The following is a 21,222-nucleotide window of genomic DNA, read 5'->3' as shown; positions in this document are numbered from 1 at the left end:
CTTAAATAGGTAATTTGGTATTAGCTACCATTTATTATAAGAAACTAGGTGTCAACTTGAACTTGGAAAAATAACAAACAAATACAAAATATCCATTAAAGCTCTTAAAATATTTGTTCTAGAGATATGAAGGTGATTTCGAATGCAGTTGTATTTGCAATTCTGTGATTGTAAACACCTACCGTTAGCATTTTATGGTTTGTTTGTGAAATCCTATTGTTTACCATTTTAACAGTAATTTGCATAAGTCTCGTGACACATTATCTATATGTATAAATAGGCTAACAATAAAATATGTATTGTTCAAGTACTTTTCGAATGTGTTATCGATATGATGTACATCGTACATCAACAAAATATTGTGATAATATTTATTTTCATTCTGTACCCTTAGTACAAGATTGCTTTACGTTTGGACGAAAACGAAATGAGAGCACTTTCGGCGCTCAGATTGGTTGGTTTATTCACGTCAGCCAATCAGAGTGCGCTCCAAATGCGGTCTCATTTCGATTTCATTAAACGTGAAACAAACTTGTACTAAACTTTCTGCAGTAGCCGACTTGACAGACGTCTTAATATATTTTTTTTTCTCCAGTTGAATAACTAATAAATATTTAAAAAATAATGCAAATTTGGTCCAGTTATTTTATGCTTAGCAACATTTAAACTAATTAACCTATGTTATGACGTATAGGAACACGTAGAGTTATTGCATTTGTTTGAAAACAATCAAATTCGAATTAAAACCTCATTCAAAATAAATCACACTTAGGTAAAGGTAAATCGTAACACGCGGAATATTTACAACCAGCCTGTTTCTTGTATTAATTAGAACAAGGATTACCAAAAACGGACTTTAGAGTTATAGCATTAGGTTCTAAATTAAATCAATCAAATGGAACGGGGGCGACTTATTTGCCTAGTAGATAAACCTCCTTAGTCCCCATATTTGTAGAACAATTAGAACGGTAACAATCGAGCCGTTAATTGTTTGAACGGAAACAATTACGGTGCATCACGTGCTTGTTGCGTTTACATACGTACTTACGGAATTAATATTCAAATACGGAATACCGACTATGTTTGACTTTCCTTTTTCTTTCTAATTCTATTTGTTGTCGACATGTGTGTTGATTTATAGTGGCTTAATTCGTCTAATAGCCCTAAAATTATACCTACTTTACGATACACGATATTTATATTTCCACCTAAAGAAAAACTATTTTTTACGATACACGAAATTTTATAGTTTGATTTCAATTTATAATATCTAATATTATTTTTTAATTAATTTTAAAATGTATCTATTATTATCCTTTTTACTTGAGTTTTTTAGTCGCATCCATCTACAACTTGATATACATATACCTAACCGACGTTAGGTACTCCTCGCTATTTATCTCCAAACTAGCTACTAATGTTAAAGATTAAGTTTAAACAAACTTACTACCTATCAATCTAGGTTAAAATGAAACAATACCTTCCTGTGCTAATACTAAATTAACGGTAAGATCTTTACAAACTTGTAACTGCTTAACAAAACACGGAAGGCTTCACAATCAGTTCCTTAACCCTCGCATTTCCATAATCTTTGTTAGTTTTATATTGTTTTCGACCGCCGTGCGTAATCTCGATGCCTTGACCTAATTCTAGAACCCATAAAACAAAGATAATCTACGGTTGTACGGTTTTCTTTTGTTACCTATGTAGAGGTTTAACGCGGATTAGTTCTTTCAATATATACCGTATACGTCATTGCGTTGTGTTAGTTACGCTTAAATTCAAATGCTGGCTGAATGTATCGAATTTGTTGTTTTGAATTTCGAACAGTGAGCGTCTTTTATTTAAGTTTTTTTTATACTAAACTAGCGACACGATGGTGATATATTATGCATCTATTATATGATATACATAAACCTTCCTCTTGAATTACTCTATCTATTAAAAAAACCTCATCAACATCCGTTGTGTAGTTTTAAACATTTAAGGATCCAAAGGGGATAAGGGACAGATAAAGTGACTTTGTTTTATACTATGTAGTGATGTAGTTCTTTTTATCCTTAATTTGTTTCTTTATGGTCTTATTTAAACTTAAGATTAGGTTGGTAATCTTCTATTTCTACATTTGATTACCGATATTTTCCTTGTCAACAGATCTACAGCAATAGTACAACGAGTGGTACTTGTGAGAGCATAGCAAGCACAGGATCAGCGATGCTACATAGGAAGAACAAGCTCGGACTAGCGCTGTTAATCACTGTCAACGACTCCACGCAAATGTAAGTGAACTTACTTTTATATCTTAACTTCTTATTTACATACATATGTATGTAATAATTAAGTACAAGATACAAATAGGTAATTTTATATAGAAAATGGTGTTAGTATCTGATTTAATCGTGCATGATTTGCTAGAGCGTAGATCTCAGGCGTGTCATTTAGCTTTTGACGTTCAAATCTCGATAATAATACACACTCTGTAGTTGATGATTAGAACAATTAGGCATCCATGCTATTCATACATTCATCATTCATCAGAAATATTGCAAAACTGCAAATTCCTTTTTTTGGCAAATAAATAAACTAATAGGTAGGTGCAAATTAGTAAGCTTAAAAAGCCTTCATTATTCTTCAGTATCCAACACTAAATAAAAAAAAAACATAATTGATTTTGAACTTTATGTCTAACGCATTTAGAGAGATATTACATAAGCAGCATCGTCTAATTTTTAGCATATTTTCGTTACGAGTATTGTAAAGAGTTATTGTATGAGAATGGACCAGCCTTGGTGTGTGGCCTAAATAAATGATTGCGTATCGATGCAACACCATTATTAGGAATATTCTAGGCCACAATATACCGAACTATTAGTATATCTGTCCATATCATACAATTCATACATGTATGGCATGTATAACGATATGTTTATTTGTAAAACATGACTTATTACTGCCGTACTCAGAGTAATTTAATGGTTACTTAATCTAGACACACGGCAGTGTGTCCGCCAAGTTCGAGCAAAAAACCGACACACCGGCCGTGGGTTATATTACACGAACCATTCGGGCCAAGTTCGACCCACCTATAACTCAAAATCTATTTTATCTACGCATATGAAATTTCTAGTATCTGTCGAGATCTTTATTACTTATCTAAAATACAAAATTTCATAAATGAAGCAGTCGTACCTATTGTAGGTCTTGAGATATGTGACGTCAGAAAATCGCTATTTTTACTATACACTCACTGACTGACTCACTCATCAAAAACCTAGACCACTTCCAATGGTCGTATTGACTTGAAATTTGGCATGGAGGTAGGTCTTTAGGTCAAGGTAAAGGAAAAAATCTGAAAATGGCCAAGTGTGAGTCGTTTTTAAAAATAATGAAGGTGTAAATTCATACCCCTAAGGAACTAAAACAAAAAAATTATCTATATCTTCCAATGGTCGTACCGACCTAAAATTCGTACGAAGGTGGTATTTAGTCATAGTAAAGTAAAATAAGAAAAAAAGAAAATAAACCTTACAAAAATAACTTATGAAATCCCACCCAAAACATAAATGTTTTAAAAATGGTGCCAAGTTCGATAATATTGGAATGCTTCGCCTATAAAAGAAGTGAGATCTAAATAAGTACCAAGTTCCATACACAGACTTCAGTTAAAAATGATATAACTTGGCAAGTTTTAATAGAAAATTATATACTTGACTCATTGCGTTTAGTAGGTTTATAACAAAGTGTTGAAAACATGTCAACTTGTTATATCATTTTTAACTGAAGTCTGTGTATGGAACTTGGTACTTATTTAGATCTCACTTCTTTTATAGGCGAAGCATTCCAATATTATCGAACTTGGCACCCTTTAACATTTATGTTTTGGGTGGGTTCAATCTTCAGCAATTGTTTTCCTTACAAAATCGTTACTAAGACATAGTTTAAGTAAATATTAAATGACCCTGAGTACGGCTGTTGGAACTATTGATAGCAAAAATAAGGGCTTTAATAAGATATTTACTGTAGGTATGTTTGATTTTGTGTCCTTTATACTCTGCAATTTGTTATGTTAACTTAGGTCCAATCTTTTCTTAACAACATATTAGATTATAGCTATACGGTCAAAGCCCTAAACTAAAATTAATCCATCACAAAAACTAGATACGTTATAATAATAATTATGGTTAGGTTCCTAAAACGAATTCTACAAGGCATAAGTTAGTGTATTATAACCAGATTTTAACCTTGCCATGGGAAAGGATTAGCATTTACATTTATGAGCTCCAACTTGACGTATGATGAGTCAGAAGGTCACATGAGTGTAAGAACGGTTTTGTCTACATTACTCGTGTCTGTACTGTCATCATTATGTACTCTCAAAACAATACACCAGAGACCAGACTAATTTATTTGTTTAGAAATGTACGTTTCGGCCAATATTGGACATTGGACAAAAGATGACGGCCAATGTTTGACCAACTTTTGTCTGACAATATTTGTAAAAAAAGTATTAATTTACATAAGTAAAGTGTTTGTTATATGTACTTCATATAGTTACGTAAATTGTCTCGTGTTTGACTTTCTGAATTAGCGTTAAACAGCTAACGATTTTAGCATAGTCTACAAGTTTGTTTGTTATCTCAATCTTGGATATTTACTAACATTTTGCTTAAGTACCTAGGAGTGCAATGTGTTTATTTGTTTAGTTTCTTAACATACAGTTGTAGGAAATGAAACGTTGTTGCGTTAGGAAATACTTTATTAGGTACGAAATTCACACGAGGCTTACTAGACTTACTAGCAATACACGGTAGTGGGCCAATGACAGTTTGATCTTCACCTCTTTGTATGCAACACGCAATTGGAAGGTTACTTGACGTTGACCATGCGGTCGAATTCAAACATCGTTAATACAAGTCAAAATATTATCATCTAATGACTTTTCTCTGGCTTTTTCTTATGAACACCGAAGAGATGTGACGATCACCCTAATGGCATACAATCGGAGTGATACATTTACTTATTTATTATAACATCAGTATGGCAACTTCCAAAGCGATGTCCAGTTGTACAGACGCCTTACTGAGTTTGTTTTACGTTTAACGAAATCAAAACAATAGCGCGTTTGACACTCTGATTGGTTGGTTAATTCGCGCCAGCCAATCAGAGCGCCTAACACGCTCTCGTTTGTAGTCGTTCAACGTAAAGCAAACTCATACTAAAGGTACAGATGTCTTTACCCGTGTACGTTATTCTGTAGAGACTTGGTGAGACGATGCCTGGAGCACTCCCCGCAGCTGCAAGCGCTAGTGTGTCGGCTGCGACTGGCTACACTAGCTGCCGGGGCCACCGGCGGCAGGGTGTCCACCTTGTACCGGGCTGCGGAACACGCTGCGAGCTGGTCAGTGGAACATTTTATTAGCAACTTATTGATAGAAACTTAAGTCTTTGACTGTCAATAGAAAACTGTTGAAAACAAATCCTCCGTTAACGTCGGTCACCGGTGTCCCCCGTGGCGTTTAAAGTGTTAATGCTGGTGAGGGGTATCTGAAAAAGAAGTTACGTGTTTAGTTAGTTATTGGTGCGGCAACTTTTCATCAATAGGAGTCTAATGGGATTCATATCAAGTACAGAGGTTTGCCAACAAATGGTGCTAATAATTTACTAAATAATTTATTTGGAATTTAAAAAATATCTTTAAGCTTGTTTCGAGGCTCCGAAAAGTGTTCGCAGTGCCCAATAACGGTCTTTATTCAGTTCAAAGTACCAGAAATGTTAACTGTGCTATGTTATACGTAGGTTATCGGATCTGGTGTACGGGCCTCGCCTACAGCCGATGTGGTTGAATCTAGTCACTGGCGACGCACGGACGTCCAACAAACTGGCTGAGAATCTTCTGTCCGATCTCTGTGCCGTACTGTCTACGGGAGACACGAAGACCACCAATTTGTAAGTATTATTTACATTTTAATGTGTCATTGGTCTTGTCTTTAGTCTTTGTATATGTAGGTATGGTTATAAAATTCATTTTTGCGTTGGAAGTTTTTTAGTATCTTAAAGGTTACTTATCTACTTACCCCTTACCAATCCCCCATATCCCAACTACCCTTGAATTCCCAACCCTAAAAGGCCGACAACGCACATGTAACGCCTCTGGTGTTTCGGGTGTTCATGGGCGACGGCGATTGCTTACCATCAGTTGATCCGTCAGCTCGATTACCGGCTTATACCATAAGAAATTCAGGAACTTATTTTTCTTTCTTTTTAGTTTTTGACAAGTATACTTAGGTATGTAAACGCTAATTAAGACACAGTTTGCATGAACATAACACGTTTATGATGTACATAGACGTCAATAGCACTTCATCAACGTCCAGACATAAAACGTCAGTCTAGAAAAACTAGGTTTTGCTCGACCATGATTCAGAAGCTATCAATTATTTAGTCACTGATATAAACGCGGGTTATAAAAAAATAGTGATTCGTACACTATTTTAGCGTAGGTTATTAGCCCCATTCTCTACTAGACGAAATATATTTCCACTATAAGATCTCTATACAAATAAATTGTAGTATTCTTAAACCCACGCGAAATTGAAATGAATGAAAATTCTCTATTGATGTTTCTGATACTGAAGCGTAAATTCTAACGATATATTTAAGGATTTATGTTTTATGTAATGTACACCCGTATTACTATAGAATTAAGGTCTATTTGTGTAAAGCAATATTTACGATGTATTTTGTACATAATATGCATAATGTATGAGATGGATTTAAGCTTAATTTATTGTTAGTTCGTGAATTTACGTTATAAAATCTTCTAAGAAGCAACCTGGTGGAAAAGGATTATTATCAACCAATAAGTATTCAACATGCATAGTATTAGTTTTATCGTAATAGTTTAGTAGCAAATTAAATTAATCTTTTACCACCTAAAGCATGATCCTACTAATATTATAAATGATTGTTTGTTACTCCGTAACGACAAAACTGCTGAAGTGATCTAGGTGAATTTGGAACACGATTAGATTATGGTCTGGTATAACACATAGGCTACTTTTTATCCTACGGCGACGCGTGCGAAGCCGCTGACGGAAAGAAGTTAATTATACTCACACTAATATATCTATTTCCTAATAAGTATTCAAATTTATCTATTGATCCAACAGAATTTTATTATAGTGATAGAATTAGTATTCTAGTTTTACAACACTTTCTACGCCCGGTGACTGGCTGGCAATTATTTTTATCTTCATTTACTCCAATCACATGATGTTTAGGATACGCACAATAGAACACATTAGTACGACAATAGAAAAAACATGTACCGTCGTAAATCAGCTACAGTACAGTAATAAAATTTCTAAAGGGTTAGGTATGTTCTCTAATGCGCAAATAAAAATGTCAATTTAATTGGCAGCCATCTTTATTTGTTCCATTTAATTTTTTATTATTTCAAATATTTGTAATTGAGAACGAATTTATTAGGTTGTTCCATTTTTTGAATTATAAAAAAGTATAATCTGGTTTATGCTAGATCACAAAATTCGGATTCCAATTTTTTATCCAATGTGAATAAATAGGAAAATGGTTTGGATCATTTATAAGATTAATTCCTCACTAAATGCGATTACACGACTAGACGCGTCGCTAAACGATGACTCATAGTCGTAAGAAATGAGAAAAGTGATTAGCACATCTTCACCCTTCTTCACTTCAATTTATTACATGTCTTCGAGAATTGGAAGCAAATAGGCAACTGTAATATTTTAAATACACATTGAATAATAAATCAATAAACATGAAATATCTATTTGTTGACAGATTTATTTCTTGGGTAAATATTTTAAGATCTAGCGAATTCTACGAGCCTTATTAGGAATGATATCACCGTTGCCTTTGACAAGTTAGTTTTAAAAATTATAATAGCATCGCACCTTTTTTATGGATTTTTTCTTGGAACACCAGAGGCGTTACAAGTGCGTTGCCGGCCTTTTGGGGTTTAGGAATTTAAGGGTTGTTGGGAATCGGGGATTGGGAAAATTGGTTACCTCACTCACACAACGCAAGCGTTGTTTCACGTCGATTTTCTGTGAGGCCGTGGTATCACTCCGGTCGAGTCATGTTTCAGCCCGAAACATCGCTCTCCCACACTTAAATTTTATTTGGATGGGGTATTAAGCATCCGGTTTTCTGTGGTTACATTTTTTTTTCTTTGTGATGACAATCGAGTCTCTAATATGGTAACAAATTATATTTTTACTGAAAATATGATTAGTCTATTGTTATCATAATTTTGTCCGATTCAGTAATAGGAAAAGATGCTTAGCAATCCCGTATGAATAAGTTACACAACGTAAATTTTCTCTATTAGGCAGACCTCAGTTAGACTGTGCATTGGCACTGTGATCAGTATCTACACGTGTAGACACTGATCTTAATAGAACTCTTGAAAAAAAAACTATACGTAGGTGTGAACAAACAAACTAATCAAACATGATGTGGGGAAAACATTGAAAATGTTGATGGCAACACCGTAAATTGTAATGATGCCACCCACAAACATTCCTGAAGTGAATTTCATACGTGTAACCTTTCAGTACACTGTGATTCTTATTTTTTTATTACATTTTTTAAACATCGACACGATTTTTTTGGTACTTACATTTCTGGATTATTCTTGTACCTAAATTAATGATCCGATGTTTTTTAATTGGACTGTAAGTACCTATGTTTAGTTTCTCAGTTCATGTTGGCAGTGTATTGTTGACTTGTACTAAATTGCCTGTTTCCGTTCACGATCATTTGACGCCACTCGTGTTTTCAACATGTTGAAAAGTAATATGTAGCAAGAAATTTTTTGGCAGTTACTCTAGCTTCCACAACATAGAAATGCTAAAGCTATACATTTAGTAAGTTCCTTTACCTTCAGGGAATTTAAAGGATTGATGTGTACGAGTCTCTATCTATATATCTGGTTTATGGTGTATCATAATTAAATGTGAAAACTGACCATCTTCCAAATACTATTGCCAATAATTAACGTTAAAAAAATGATTCTCGTCACATGCCACATAAATTTCCGTATAAAACTGCCAAATATTCACTACACAGATACTTAAAACTGTGAAATTGTTCGTGTTCGAGTTTTATTATTTCCTATAAACTTCACGTGATGTGTAGGCGATAGATATATTTTACAAGTCTACGTATGAGATAGATGTCCGTACCTACTCGGTGGTGTGATCAGATAACTGGGAATAAACATTATCACGTGATTTTTTTAAAGCTTTCTTCTCACCTGAGTTTTTTGTATTATGTAATGTTTTTCAAAGATAATTATTAAGATATTTTGGCATGTGCTGTTTAGTCTATAGACTATACTTATGTTAGCACACAGTTATTGTTTAAATAACTAAGTTCACAGTCTAGAACTTTCGATCTTTTACATCTCCGTATAAATAAAAAACAGAACTTTATTATATTAAACATAATCTGATATTTACGGTTAACTGCCGCAAAAATACTTAAGCTCATTACATCTAGAAATACGATGACATATCTATAAAAACCGTGAAACAAATTTAAATGTGCTGGCCATTATTTTTCTTAATCAAAACATTGGTTCCATTAGTCATATTTTATATCACGGCTCACCCACGCGACAATTATATAAGATTTGATAATCAATCTCGGATCCAGACTCTGCTATCGTTTCGGAACGTCTGGAACGTGTCCAATGCCTCGGATTAATGACAGATAAATAAAAAAAAACGCGACAACACTATGCACACAATTTGGCGCGTTTTCTCGCCATCATTTATTTGAACGGAAACAAAGTGTGAATGGAGATCTGTCTTGTTTCATTAGTTTGTTTTTTGGAAGTTAGTCAGGTACGTTACTTAGTTATTTCCGTCGTAATGTTTACGTGTTGTACTCACGTGATGCTGAATGTTTTTTTAATAGATTGACGTCTGCTGTAGAAATTGCCCAACATTGTTGTGCAACATAGGTCGGCGGAAGAGTTCACACAGCTAGAAATATACGTACATGCTTTGGTTATGGTTAGAACACTAATGATTAATTTACAGACAATTATTCTCAGCTCAATGTTCGAAACTCTATCTACGATAACTTGTTTTTAATGAAAATAATGCTAGCTTAGTATTCTACTTGATTGATTAGGTAATTGATTAAATTCATCCAATTAGAATGAAACTTAAACATTGGCTTAGCTTCGCGTGTAACAATTTCAACGATATCGTTTTATGAATGTTTAATGTTCTTTCGAAGGTCACTTCACGTAAATATGTCTATATTTTCTATTAGCTGGTGTTAAATATTAGTTTATTATGCGTCATAATCCTATTATCTAATTGTTTGGATTTGCTAATCGTGATCTGTTAAAGACCAACTCAAATATTGATTATGATTAGCGTACTTAGTCGTGACTGCACGCGATCTCCTAATAAGGACTTTTTTGTCGTTACAGTTTCATCAGCACGCTTCTGACGCACGTGCTTACTTACCACCTCGGCTGGGTGGCCACTGTCAGCCCGTACGATACCATCGACCATCAGGCGAGGCCACAGGATGCAACCGAGGCCAAACCCTACAACGCTCTGTGGGCTCAGCTCGGCGACCTCTGCGGGAGTATCGGCTTCCCTCCCCGCACCGCCCGCACCATCATCAGCGGCTCCAACAACACGCAGTTCCTCAACAAGCTCCTCGCCGTGCTCACCTACTTCGTGCGCTGCGGTGACGTCAGACGTAACGACTTCGTATTCCAAGACTGCACACTTAAAGAAACCAAAGTCGTCAACGTCACTCCCGAGCCCACCGGCCTGAAGAGGGTCGCCACTCGCGTCAACAAGCTGGAGCAGTGCGAAATAAACAGTTTAACAGTGCCGTCAGTGAATACTCAGAACAGTGATAGTAGTGTCAGTACGTTAGCGGCCAGCGAGGTCAGCATCAAGCGATCGTCCACGCTCGCCAACTTAGGTCAAAAGCTCTCTAATAGCTCCGAGTTCGCAGGAGTAGACTGTAGTTCAACGAGTGACGTGCCAGTTACCAGCCTCCTCAAGAGGAACCCAACCATGATGCTGTCGTTGAAAGCTTCTTCGGATTCTAGTCTAAATTCGTCGCTTTCGGAGAACGAGACGGAGGAAAAGAAAGTTGTGTTTGTGTTAGGTGACAACGACAAATTGGTTGGGCTGAAGAACAAGTCTGCTGACGGAAAATCAGTGAAGAAGTCTTCCAAAATCCACAATGAACCCTTGACTCTTGAAGTACCAGAGAAGATGACTGAACCGTGCACGAAAAATGGCTGTGAGCAGGACAAACGGGCCGACAGTCCGTCGAAATGCTGCGGGCAAACGCTTCAACATTCCAAACCAATCAAACATTCCGGTTTTAAGTTCGAGTTCGATAAGTACCCTCAGATAGTCACTAATTATATGAAGAGCAAAAACTTAGAGATATTAGATAGGCACTATATCGGTAAACCGGGGAATTTGAAGCTGGACAACTTCCAGTTTGACCCGACGGTCGTGCCGCCGATACAGGAGGAGCGGTGCGAGACGTGCGTCAAGTGTCAGATGTTGGAGTCCATGCTGCAGACTCCCACCAACGCCTCGGAGATGGAGTACATGAACGACATGCCGCGGCAGATAGAGCCGCAGTACGCCAGGGAGACCATTGTGGAGCCTTCTCCGGAGAGAGAGGCGCCGAAAACCTTTGTGAGGCAGCGGAAGGAGAATACAGTCGTAGTTAATGTGAAGCCTAAGGAGGAAGTGTGTGAACCAAAAAAGGCTGAGAGGAGGTTGCGTGGGAGGGAGAAGGCGAGTGAGAAGTTGGTGGACGTGAAGCAAGTGTTGGAGTTCCCGGTGCGCGCGCTGTGCGGGGGCTGCGGGCCGCGCGCCGGGTACCACGCCTCGCTGCTGGGCGGGCTCACCGACCATTATGTACCTGATCTAGTTTTACAAGGTAAGACATCATGATAAATATGTTATTAGTATGAGCCTTATTATACATTGGCCCTTAAATATAAGCTCTCGAGAGTAAGATATGACTGCACGGTTAGCGCGGTGGCTGGGCAACCGGCTGCCGCGTAATGTGTAGCGGGTTCGATTCCCGCACGGAGCAACTTTGTGTAATCCGCAAATTGTTGTTTCGGGTCTGGGTGTCATGTGTATGTGAACTTGTATGTATGTAAACGCACACACAACACAGGAGAAAATCCTAGTGTGTGGCAATGTTTTATTTAAAAAAAAAAGAGTTTTTAAAAGCAAAAGGTAAACGTTATAGTTTTTCTGTAATTAAATGAACAACAAATAGTAACATTATTATTTTCTTGTTTTACGTATATTAAGGCAATTTTAACTAATCAACAATCGAATTATTTCAGGAACAATTTCCAAACCGGCTGCTTGGGAGCCCGACTTACGTCGCGACTTGGACCTGACGTCGTACATCAACAAGACTGCCGAGTCTCCGGTACAGGCAGTCGCCATCGTCGGGGATATTAGTACTTGGTAAGTTCTATATTTATTTTGTTATAAAACGTATTAGCGTAATTTTTATTCCTCAACATTGAATAATTATGAATACATAAATAACCTAATATGCGAGATGTTTTATCTATTATATCTTTTGACCTCCTAAAGGGGTACGTAGAAGGGCACATCATTATACATTTTTTCCTTATCCCTTTTTAAGGGTCAAATTTTTCACCAGTGTTATGGGTCCCATGTAATAAGGGATGAGCAGATACAATTTCAGAGTCAGTGCTTCTAAAAATTTTATAAATTATAATATTTAATTTTGTTCCTCTACCATCTCAATGTTTTAGTGACCAATATTGTCTTGTTTACAGGGAAGTACGAGTGATAGGCAGAGATTGCGGTTCAGGCGGCATGTCATCCCTAGTGGGCGCCATGTTGGATACGTTACCCGCTATGTGGAAGGCGAAGGTCCCGGCGCAACAGGTATATATCTAATTTTTGTATTTACCGTAAATATCTTATTGTAGCTTCGTTTCTGAACTGCTTTTGATGACGTAGAATTAATTACCTGAAAATGTAAAGTAAAAAATGATAGAATATCTATGTTATTCCATGGTTTTATCGTGTAGTCGTGACTGCTATATAAGAGGCATCGCGTCCAGAGGGGATAGTGTTATTTAGTTTTTTGTTTTTCAAAAAATAGTAGTAGCAGCGTATGCAGTAGAATCTGTAACCATTATTTTAATAATCCTAATAAACTCCGTGCCTTAATACTTAAAACTAATAGTTAATTTTTCCATTCCAGTGCATATCATTCTTGGAGAGCAAGCTCCGTGAATTCTGCGTGCTATCGAAGACACTAGCGGACATGTTGATGTCAACGGACTTCTGTGACATCGCGACGTTGACCAAGTCGCTGAACATCGATGTCAATGACGTCCCACTGTTACTGGCCGTGGCCAGTACCCACACTCCACAAGTGGCCGCCAGATACGGCCTCAGCTATGGATAACATACCCATAGCCCGTGGGACCCCACGCACTGGTTAACTTGAGACAACAAATTGAAGGTATTCTACACCTATCAGCTACTTATGGCAAGACAGGTGACCAAAACCTTGGCTATGAATGAAATTTCAACTCTATTTGTAGCCGTTACAAGGTAAATTCCTGCTTGTCAAAAGAAATGTCTTAGCTATCAAAAGTGGTAGCTTTATTCGTGGTAGAAAATTATTTGTGTATCTTCTCCCAACTTATGCTAAATGTTACGATTGTAATCACGATTTTTAATACGCACTTTTAATATGACGTGTTTAGTCTACGACGTTGGTATTTAAATGGTGTTTGTACGCATACGTAGTACGAATCCGTAGGTCCTAAGTGCAATGTGCTTGCGTCATTGAGTAGTAGATGAATGGAATGCCAATGTGCGGAAGCCATGCGTACTACGTTGCCACCATCTTCGTCATTTCAACTCGTGTTTGACATGACACGTTAAGTCTCTGTCAAATTGCGTCATCTGTTCTTTAAATATAGTGCTAACAATTGCATCGTGATGATTTCTCTAAGCATGCAGTTCTGTAGTCTCAAAGTACATACAAATTGTAATACTACCAAAGTATGGTTACGTAAATATCAGTCGAGATCGGCTATATTCCGTATTTATATGACCAAATTGTATTAGGTATGAATGGAAAGAAATATGTTGAAAAAGAAATGTTTGGATGAAAGAATCTAAATTGCAGCTCTTGTACGCTTATAGGTAGCTATGTGGCACGAAAATTCTTACATACAGTTAAAATATAAATGGTATTTGTATTTTTATCTTTGAAGGTTAAAGAATGAATTGTCAGAAAGCGGTGATTTAGTGAGCTGCGCAGTATTGGCTAATGATTAACATAATCCCGATGGAAGAATACGGGAACTAATTTATTTCGATCGTATCTTATAATAATCGTAGGGAATATCGCTGAAATGCATAATAATTATCGATGTTAGTAAATTATTGAAACTTGCCATAAAGTTACAGCATTATATTGTAGATTGTAACGTATATAGAACAATATTTTTAATGTTTCGAAAGTGTAACTTTGAAATACAAATTCTTGCAGTAGCGTTGCGCGGGAATCTGTGATTTTATTATTATTATTTTTGTAATATTTTATTTGTATTTTTGTATATGTCGCGGGTGAAGTCTGTTGAAAGTGGGCGTCTTTTGGGCGTTGCCAACATTGTCGAAGTTAGTACAATAAATAATTCGATATACACGCGTCGCCCGGTCGATGTAAACATTACATAAATACCGGACTTTGCCTGCTAAATATCTATTTTGATTGTGATATACGAAACAATATTCGAGTGTCACCATGTGATTTGAAATCAGTTGAGGTTTTTTAAAGGCCTAAGTATAATTGTGATAGTCAATTAAATTTTATATATTTATTTATACATCGAGCTCAAAAGCTGTCAAGATATTTTATGATATACATATTTTGTTTATAATGGCTGCGTTGTCGATGCACTATTTTTCAATGTAATCGCATAGTTGTAGAAATTTGGCAGCATTCGGCAGTAGGCAGTTGCATAGCAGTTTTATGAAATATCTTTACTGCCACTGCATGTATGAAATACAATATCAAATTTTAAATGTACAAGTCCTAATAGGATGAAAGTTACCTTTTTAAATCAATTAACTGAACAAAATCAAATGCTAATATAAATCAAAACTTTATAATGAACTAAATAAGGTTGCATTTGCTCTATGTTGTAAACTGATTGCTATCTCTTTCTAACTTCTTATGCGAATGAAGGACAGCAATACTATCAGTATAAGCGAATTGCACCTATTTTTCACAAATACCCAACAATTTTTGTAATAGGAAGATGTCAAACACGAAATTATACATTTGTGAACATTCCATTGCGTGTATAATCTGTTAGAATTAGCGTAGTGGAGTGCATAGATTTCGTGCTTGAGATTTTCGATACGCCTATCGCACACATGCTTAATCCACGGCACATATGCAGTTACATAATGTTATAGACCAAAATATAATATTTAATCCATACAAGATCCATTTTTGAAATAGTGCGTAACTAATCTTGGCAATATATACGCTTTCTATTTCGTAGGATTTGTGATAAATGTTGAAATTGAGTATTGCATAAATGCTATACTTCTATACTATGCTTTTCTCTACTAGGAATAAAAAAGGTATAATATTATGCGTATTATATGACCCATTGAAGTCTAGAAGCTTATTCCAAAATATGTATATTGAACATAATAATCATTTTTGATAGAGGCTACATAATCCAGTATTTGATAATCAAATTACCTAATTCAGTATTAAAAAATTGTTTCAATAAAACGCAAATACTAGACGCCTTTATTAAAAATCTGCTTAATATTTGTAACTGCATATGTTTCGTAGGTTTTACAGTTTTAATAAATGTTTCTAGTAACTTTATGTATGTGATAGGGAACGTAGGAAAGTTCAACTTTGACGTATAACGTTGTTCCTTTAACGTTAATAAATAAATTATTTGTATTCAATGAAATTTTCTTTAGCTACATCTGTCGGCCGATTTGAGTAAACTAATTCTTAATACCTATTTCTATCCATCTTTCTCACTCGTATTTTATGTACTTTTCTAAAAACCTATGTAATACTTGTCACCAACTATATATAATGTAAAGAAAATTAAAATTTGCAACGAAAAGTTCCAAAACCGGCCGATAGAGGCGCTGCTATCACTTTAAAGCATCACATTTGTGCAAAATTGTGTGTGGACGGCAATTTTTGTGTAAAAACATGAATTTGTTGTATACATATCGGTTTGTACCTATACCTGCACCTACCTGACTATCTCTGTACCTAAGTACCTTGTATATTTTCGTGAGGGTGATATGTATAGTTATTTTATAAATAAGTTCTCATTTTTTTTTAAATAATGAGTAATAATTTTTTATACTTTAATCTGATAATAAATTATTTTTTTCATATTGAATTTTTGTGTTTTGTTTTACCTTAATCCCATGGGTTTATGTAAACAGTTTAGAAGGATGGACTTATCGCTGATTTCAATAACCGATCTCAATCTAAAATCTTTAGACTAAGATCAATTTTTGGCTTTAGTTCTATATAGAGTTTCTGTCAAAAACGCAATGTTTTGGATCAAGATCGGTTGTTGAAATTGGCAGTTAAAGCAGTGTCAACTTGAAGTTTACCTTGACCGTAAAATAGGTCGATAACATTTCCGAAAAATATGCCTTGTTGATCGAATGGTCCAAGTGCGAATGCCGGAGAAGGGGTCTCGGGTTCAATCCCCGTATCGGCCAAAATATTACTGGTTTTTTTTAAGGATATTCGAAAATTTCGCAGTAGTATGTAGCACGGAGTCTGGAATTGTGCCCGGGATATTACAATAGGCTCACCTCCTATTACATGGGAATTATAAACTTATAACACACATGGTGAAAAAAGTGTGTGTACATTTTATAGCGACAATACGTGCCGTAATGTGCATCTCTGCTTACTCCTTCGGAGATAAAAGGCGTGACGTTGCAAACTGAAAATATCTTTCACTTGTCTCTTACACAGCACATTGCCTTAAGGATCTTAAACCCAGTAAAATAAAGCCAGCTTAATCGAATCAGTGCCGCTAAACTTCAGTCCAGCACTGTACAAAGCAAATACCTTTTGTACACAATAATTAAATTTAGGCAATTTTCGAACTACAGCTAAGTTGTTCAAGTTTACCGGTTTTGTAGACTCACTTCGGCCGAATTTGGCTTACATTGGCCCAAACTTGTCTTACCAAGTTTCGGTGAAGGAACTTCTGTATATAATTACAAAGGCTCTGTCTAAAAGTTGCCGTCCATTTTATCCAAAGAAGATTAACGAGTATTGCAACTTTTTTCATGTATTTTTTTTTTCTATTTGAGTTTAACTGAGGGCAGTATTAAATATCTTATGTTTTATGCCGACGTAATGGAAACTCATTTGAAATGCCTTTAGGCTGTTTTGTGGGGGCCGTAATTTTCTTTCGTAATTTTTGGAATATTATGTGTACGTATATTTGTATGAATTACACAGGTAAGCATCAGGAAAACGTTGTACCTACTTATTCATCAAAAATAATAAAAAAAGGTATTATACCAGATAATATTAAGCTTTATTGGACTCTCCCTCAATAAAAACCTATAATTCCAGGGTTTGATCGATACCTCAATTTGTAGTTTACATTGCTTCATCCATCATACCGTTGATTATAATCACAAGCACACTTTAATTTACAATCCAATTGCCGAGCGAATGAATGGCTGAACGTAATCAGTAGGAGAACAGCTAACATTTTTCATCAATAAAAAAATATTTTTAGTGCTTTGTGATAAATGGAAATCATGCAAAACACATTGTGTTAGCTTAAGACCTCCGAACACCTCCAAATAAAAACTCACGGTTGATGCAACAAGTCAGGAAAACAATGTACAAAAGTAATAAAACGTAAGTAATATATAAAAACGTATAACGTCAGTGAGTAATAAAATAAGCAGCATAATAAATATAACAGGCAACATTGCGTTTCATAACAACCCTACGAGGCCATAAAGAAACATAATTTAATCACACTCCGTACATACATAAACAGTAATTGTGAATTGTAATTTTCAGCGATGCTCACGTAGTCACAGTGAAGCTAATAAGTCGAGCGTAGGCCATTTTAGTAATTAGCCTCCCGCGTCCCAACCAGGGCCCATTAGTGGGATTACCTTAGCACAAAGCTAATATTTTATGAAAGGATCACTTCACTCCGTTACGACTGCGTTTCATATCTCCGCTACTTTGGATTGCACTTTAATATTTAAAATGGTTCCCTTTTGTGGGAATTCTTCTATAGATATTCTTTTAATAAACGAGGTATTGTGCTGGCGTTTGCTACGAGTGCTACGGCGTAGCTGTTTCGTAGCTGCATAGTGTAGTATACACCTAGCTTCACTAATAGACAGACTGACGGACAATTCAATTTGACGTTTCAAAAGTGCTTAATTAAGGATTAATTGAAATAAATGCTTTGACTTTGACTTTACAAAGGTATAATAGCAGCACTCATTAATTAGGTATCTTCTGCAGTTGTCATTGAATGACGATGATTAACACGGTCGATGATTAACTTCGCAAGAGATCAGGATGCAAGAAGGTGTGCTTGCACTCCCTGACAAGAAAGAAAATAATATATTTTTTTCAAGTCATAAATAGAGACATCTCTTAAATCACCTCACATGTTCAGATATTGAATGCCCTCTATGCCACTCTAAGCCTGGCTGTGGACACTTGGACTGTACCTCATCACAATAACGACCGGTCGACCAATGAATCCGTCAAAAACAAAAAGCAATTTTCATCATAAACAAAGACTAATATAGAAAAAGGCCCTACAAAAACCTAATACATTCTAAAACCAACCAGTCGTTGAAACAACTAAGCAATAAAATATTCCATTAGGGTTATTTAAAAATTTTATTGCTAGCCACAGGGCTTTCTAGCTAACTGACAGAAACACTATGTGCGGGAAATTTACGGGCCTTTTATAGCCTCGCTTACATCCCTGCTGAGGTAATCTTGTATGATTATGTAGAAATATAGCCCTTATTGTAAGTGTAGCTACCGTCGCGTATGTATTTCTTTATGGCTCCTTGAGTGACTTGTTGAATGTCGATAAAATGGATTAATGAGTAAGCATTAAGTGTATTTTCGTTCGTGTTGATTGTGTGTAAATGGCATATTATTCTATAATTGTATAGGAGTAATTTTAGATCATGGTGTAGTCGGTGAACAGTTTCAATGGACAGAGTAAACTACATTTGTTACCATCCTACTTCTCTCTACGAAACTTGTAAGCCGATCGCGCGGGCTAAGCCACGTTTCTAGTTGAAAAAGTTCTTTAGCGCTATCCTACATATTAATAAAAATTATATAGTTTTTAAAACTGTCATAACTACTTCCATATACAGTTACATATTACATATTTACCATGTCCTTCTAACGTAACAATCCAATTAGCGAAGTACTCAGCCGTAACTTTTTCGCCACTCTACCCTCTGTGGCGACGGCGGGTCGTAACCGCGGCCTACCTGCCGAGTCGAAAATATAACCCCGTTTACTCTGCCCCAGTATTGTAATGAAATATTATTTAATTTCTTTCTGTATGATCCTAAACTTAATGTTATAGAATTTTGTTATTTTGATAAAATTTTATGTCACATATAAAAATAAATATTACATAATCATGGTAGCATGACAAAATGATGAATAACACGCATGCGTGCGAGAAGAGGCCTTTGGTCAGCAGTGGCCAATGGTCAGTTGATGTATGTGATGTGATAGCATGATAACTGAATGTTATCACACATACAGGGTACAGCCGAAAACATAATTAGTAAGAAAAGTAAAATTATATAACTTCTTGTATGACAAAGTGCATGAATGTGATAGAACATTCATGGCTGGTGGTTTCTGCCAACCGACCTGATGTGATAAAGATATTGTCTAGTTTATGATGCGGATGAATGGAAGGAGATTTTGTCGGAATGCCTGAAGTACTGCGAGGGGAACTTATGAATGCTGTTAATTCCTGTTTAGCCACGTTTTACTTATGTGTAACGTTAGTTACTTTCGTTGTAACTGTTGAATTAAATAAATGTAGGTATGTACCTATATGAATTTTATAAGCAACAAGATATAAGGATCCTCTAGACCTACGTTATACGTAAAATTAAGTAGGTAGTCGACTGTCGACAGCCTTTCCGAATTGAAGTTTAATTTATCCCCGTGAAGTAATGAGGGGTATCTGTTGTGTTCACTGCCTGACATCCTACGGAGCCTACAAATTGTCTATTTCGCTTAATTTGTTTTCTAAGTGATGGGAGTCGTTTTGTTGGGAAAAGTCTTACTTTAAGGATATCTTACGAACTAAGGAGCACTTCCTCGTTAGTTTAGTAGCTATTATTTTATTATGTAGCAATTACTGAAGCTATATATAATACAATAGGTACTGTACATAATAAATTGCTACATTATGAATGTCTTAGGACACACTTAAGAGACACAGGTATAAGAAAAAGGCTTTGCCCTTACAAAGGCGGCAGCCTTTCTAGCAGCGGACGTCTATCGGCTGTTGATGATGATGATGAGTTTTAAGTCCTGGGTTTAATCATAGCTTAAACCATAACTATCTATTATTAAAAAAACTAGGTAAGTTATCAGTAATTATACGAATATGAAATTTTCAATACTGTACTTTGGTTACTTTCCTGTGCTCAAATTCTGTGAAATTTTATAAAAACTGTGATGAATCTATTGGACTACAAATAAATGACGCTTGAAACATTATTTAACTAAAATATTAATTAGTACTTGTGAACTTACCTACCTAAATATTTACAAAATCTTTGCTATTCAGACGATAACAGCATTCCACGAAACATTGTAATTAAAAAAAGAAAGGAATTTCTCAAAAATCCTCAACAGTCTATACTAAATTTTATAAGCCTTCATTAAGTAGGGTTTTTAATTTTATATCTTACCCCTGCTCGTATATTTCCGAGAAAAAATTACGGCAAACTTCAATTAATTGGAAGAAGTTAATTGGCGTGATGCTCTCCGATCGATGTGGAAAACTAGACGCTGAGATTACGATGTAGATGTATGTATATG

At 35.7% G+C, this 21,222-nt stretch overlaps 1 protein-coding gene across 3 annotated transcripts in view; it reads left to right on the top strand.

Moving 5' to 3' along the window:
* LOC118280474 (folliculin-interacting protein 2) overlaps positions 1-16,513 on the top strand; it is a 29,118-nt gene extending 12,605 nt beyond the window's left edge. For all 3 annotated transcript variants that reach the window (XM_035600530.2, XM_035600540.2, XM_050701443.1), the window contains exons 7-13: positions 2,155-2,279; positions 5,258-5,398; positions 5,797-5,946; positions 10,493-11,985; positions 12,407-12,533; positions 12,875-12,986; positions 13,309-16,513. In XM_035600530.2, the coding sequence (XP_035456423.2) occupies positions 2,155-2,279; positions 5,258-5,398; positions 5,797-5,946; positions 10,493-11,985; positions 12,407-12,533; positions 12,875-12,986; positions 13,309-13,515 (2,355 nt within the window). In that variant the 3' untranslated portion in view covers positions 13,516-16,513. The remainder of the gene's footprint in view (positions 1-2,154; positions 2,280-5,257; positions 5,399-5,796; positions 5,947-10,492; positions 11,986-12,406; positions 12,534-12,874; positions 12,987-13,308) is intronic.
* Positions 16,514-21,222: the final 4,709 nt, after the last annotated feature.

This window comes from Spodoptera frugiperda, chromosome 20 (assembly GCF_023101765.2).
Source record: "Spodoptera frugiperda isolate SF20-4 chromosome 20, AGI-APGP_CSIRO_Sfru_2.0, whole genome shotgun sequence".
Taxonomy (NCBI): Eukaryota; Metazoa; Arthropoda; class Insecta; order Lepidoptera; family Noctuidae; genus Spodoptera; species Spodoptera frugiperda.
This window is presented reverse-complemented; position numbering and strand designations above follow the sequence as displayed.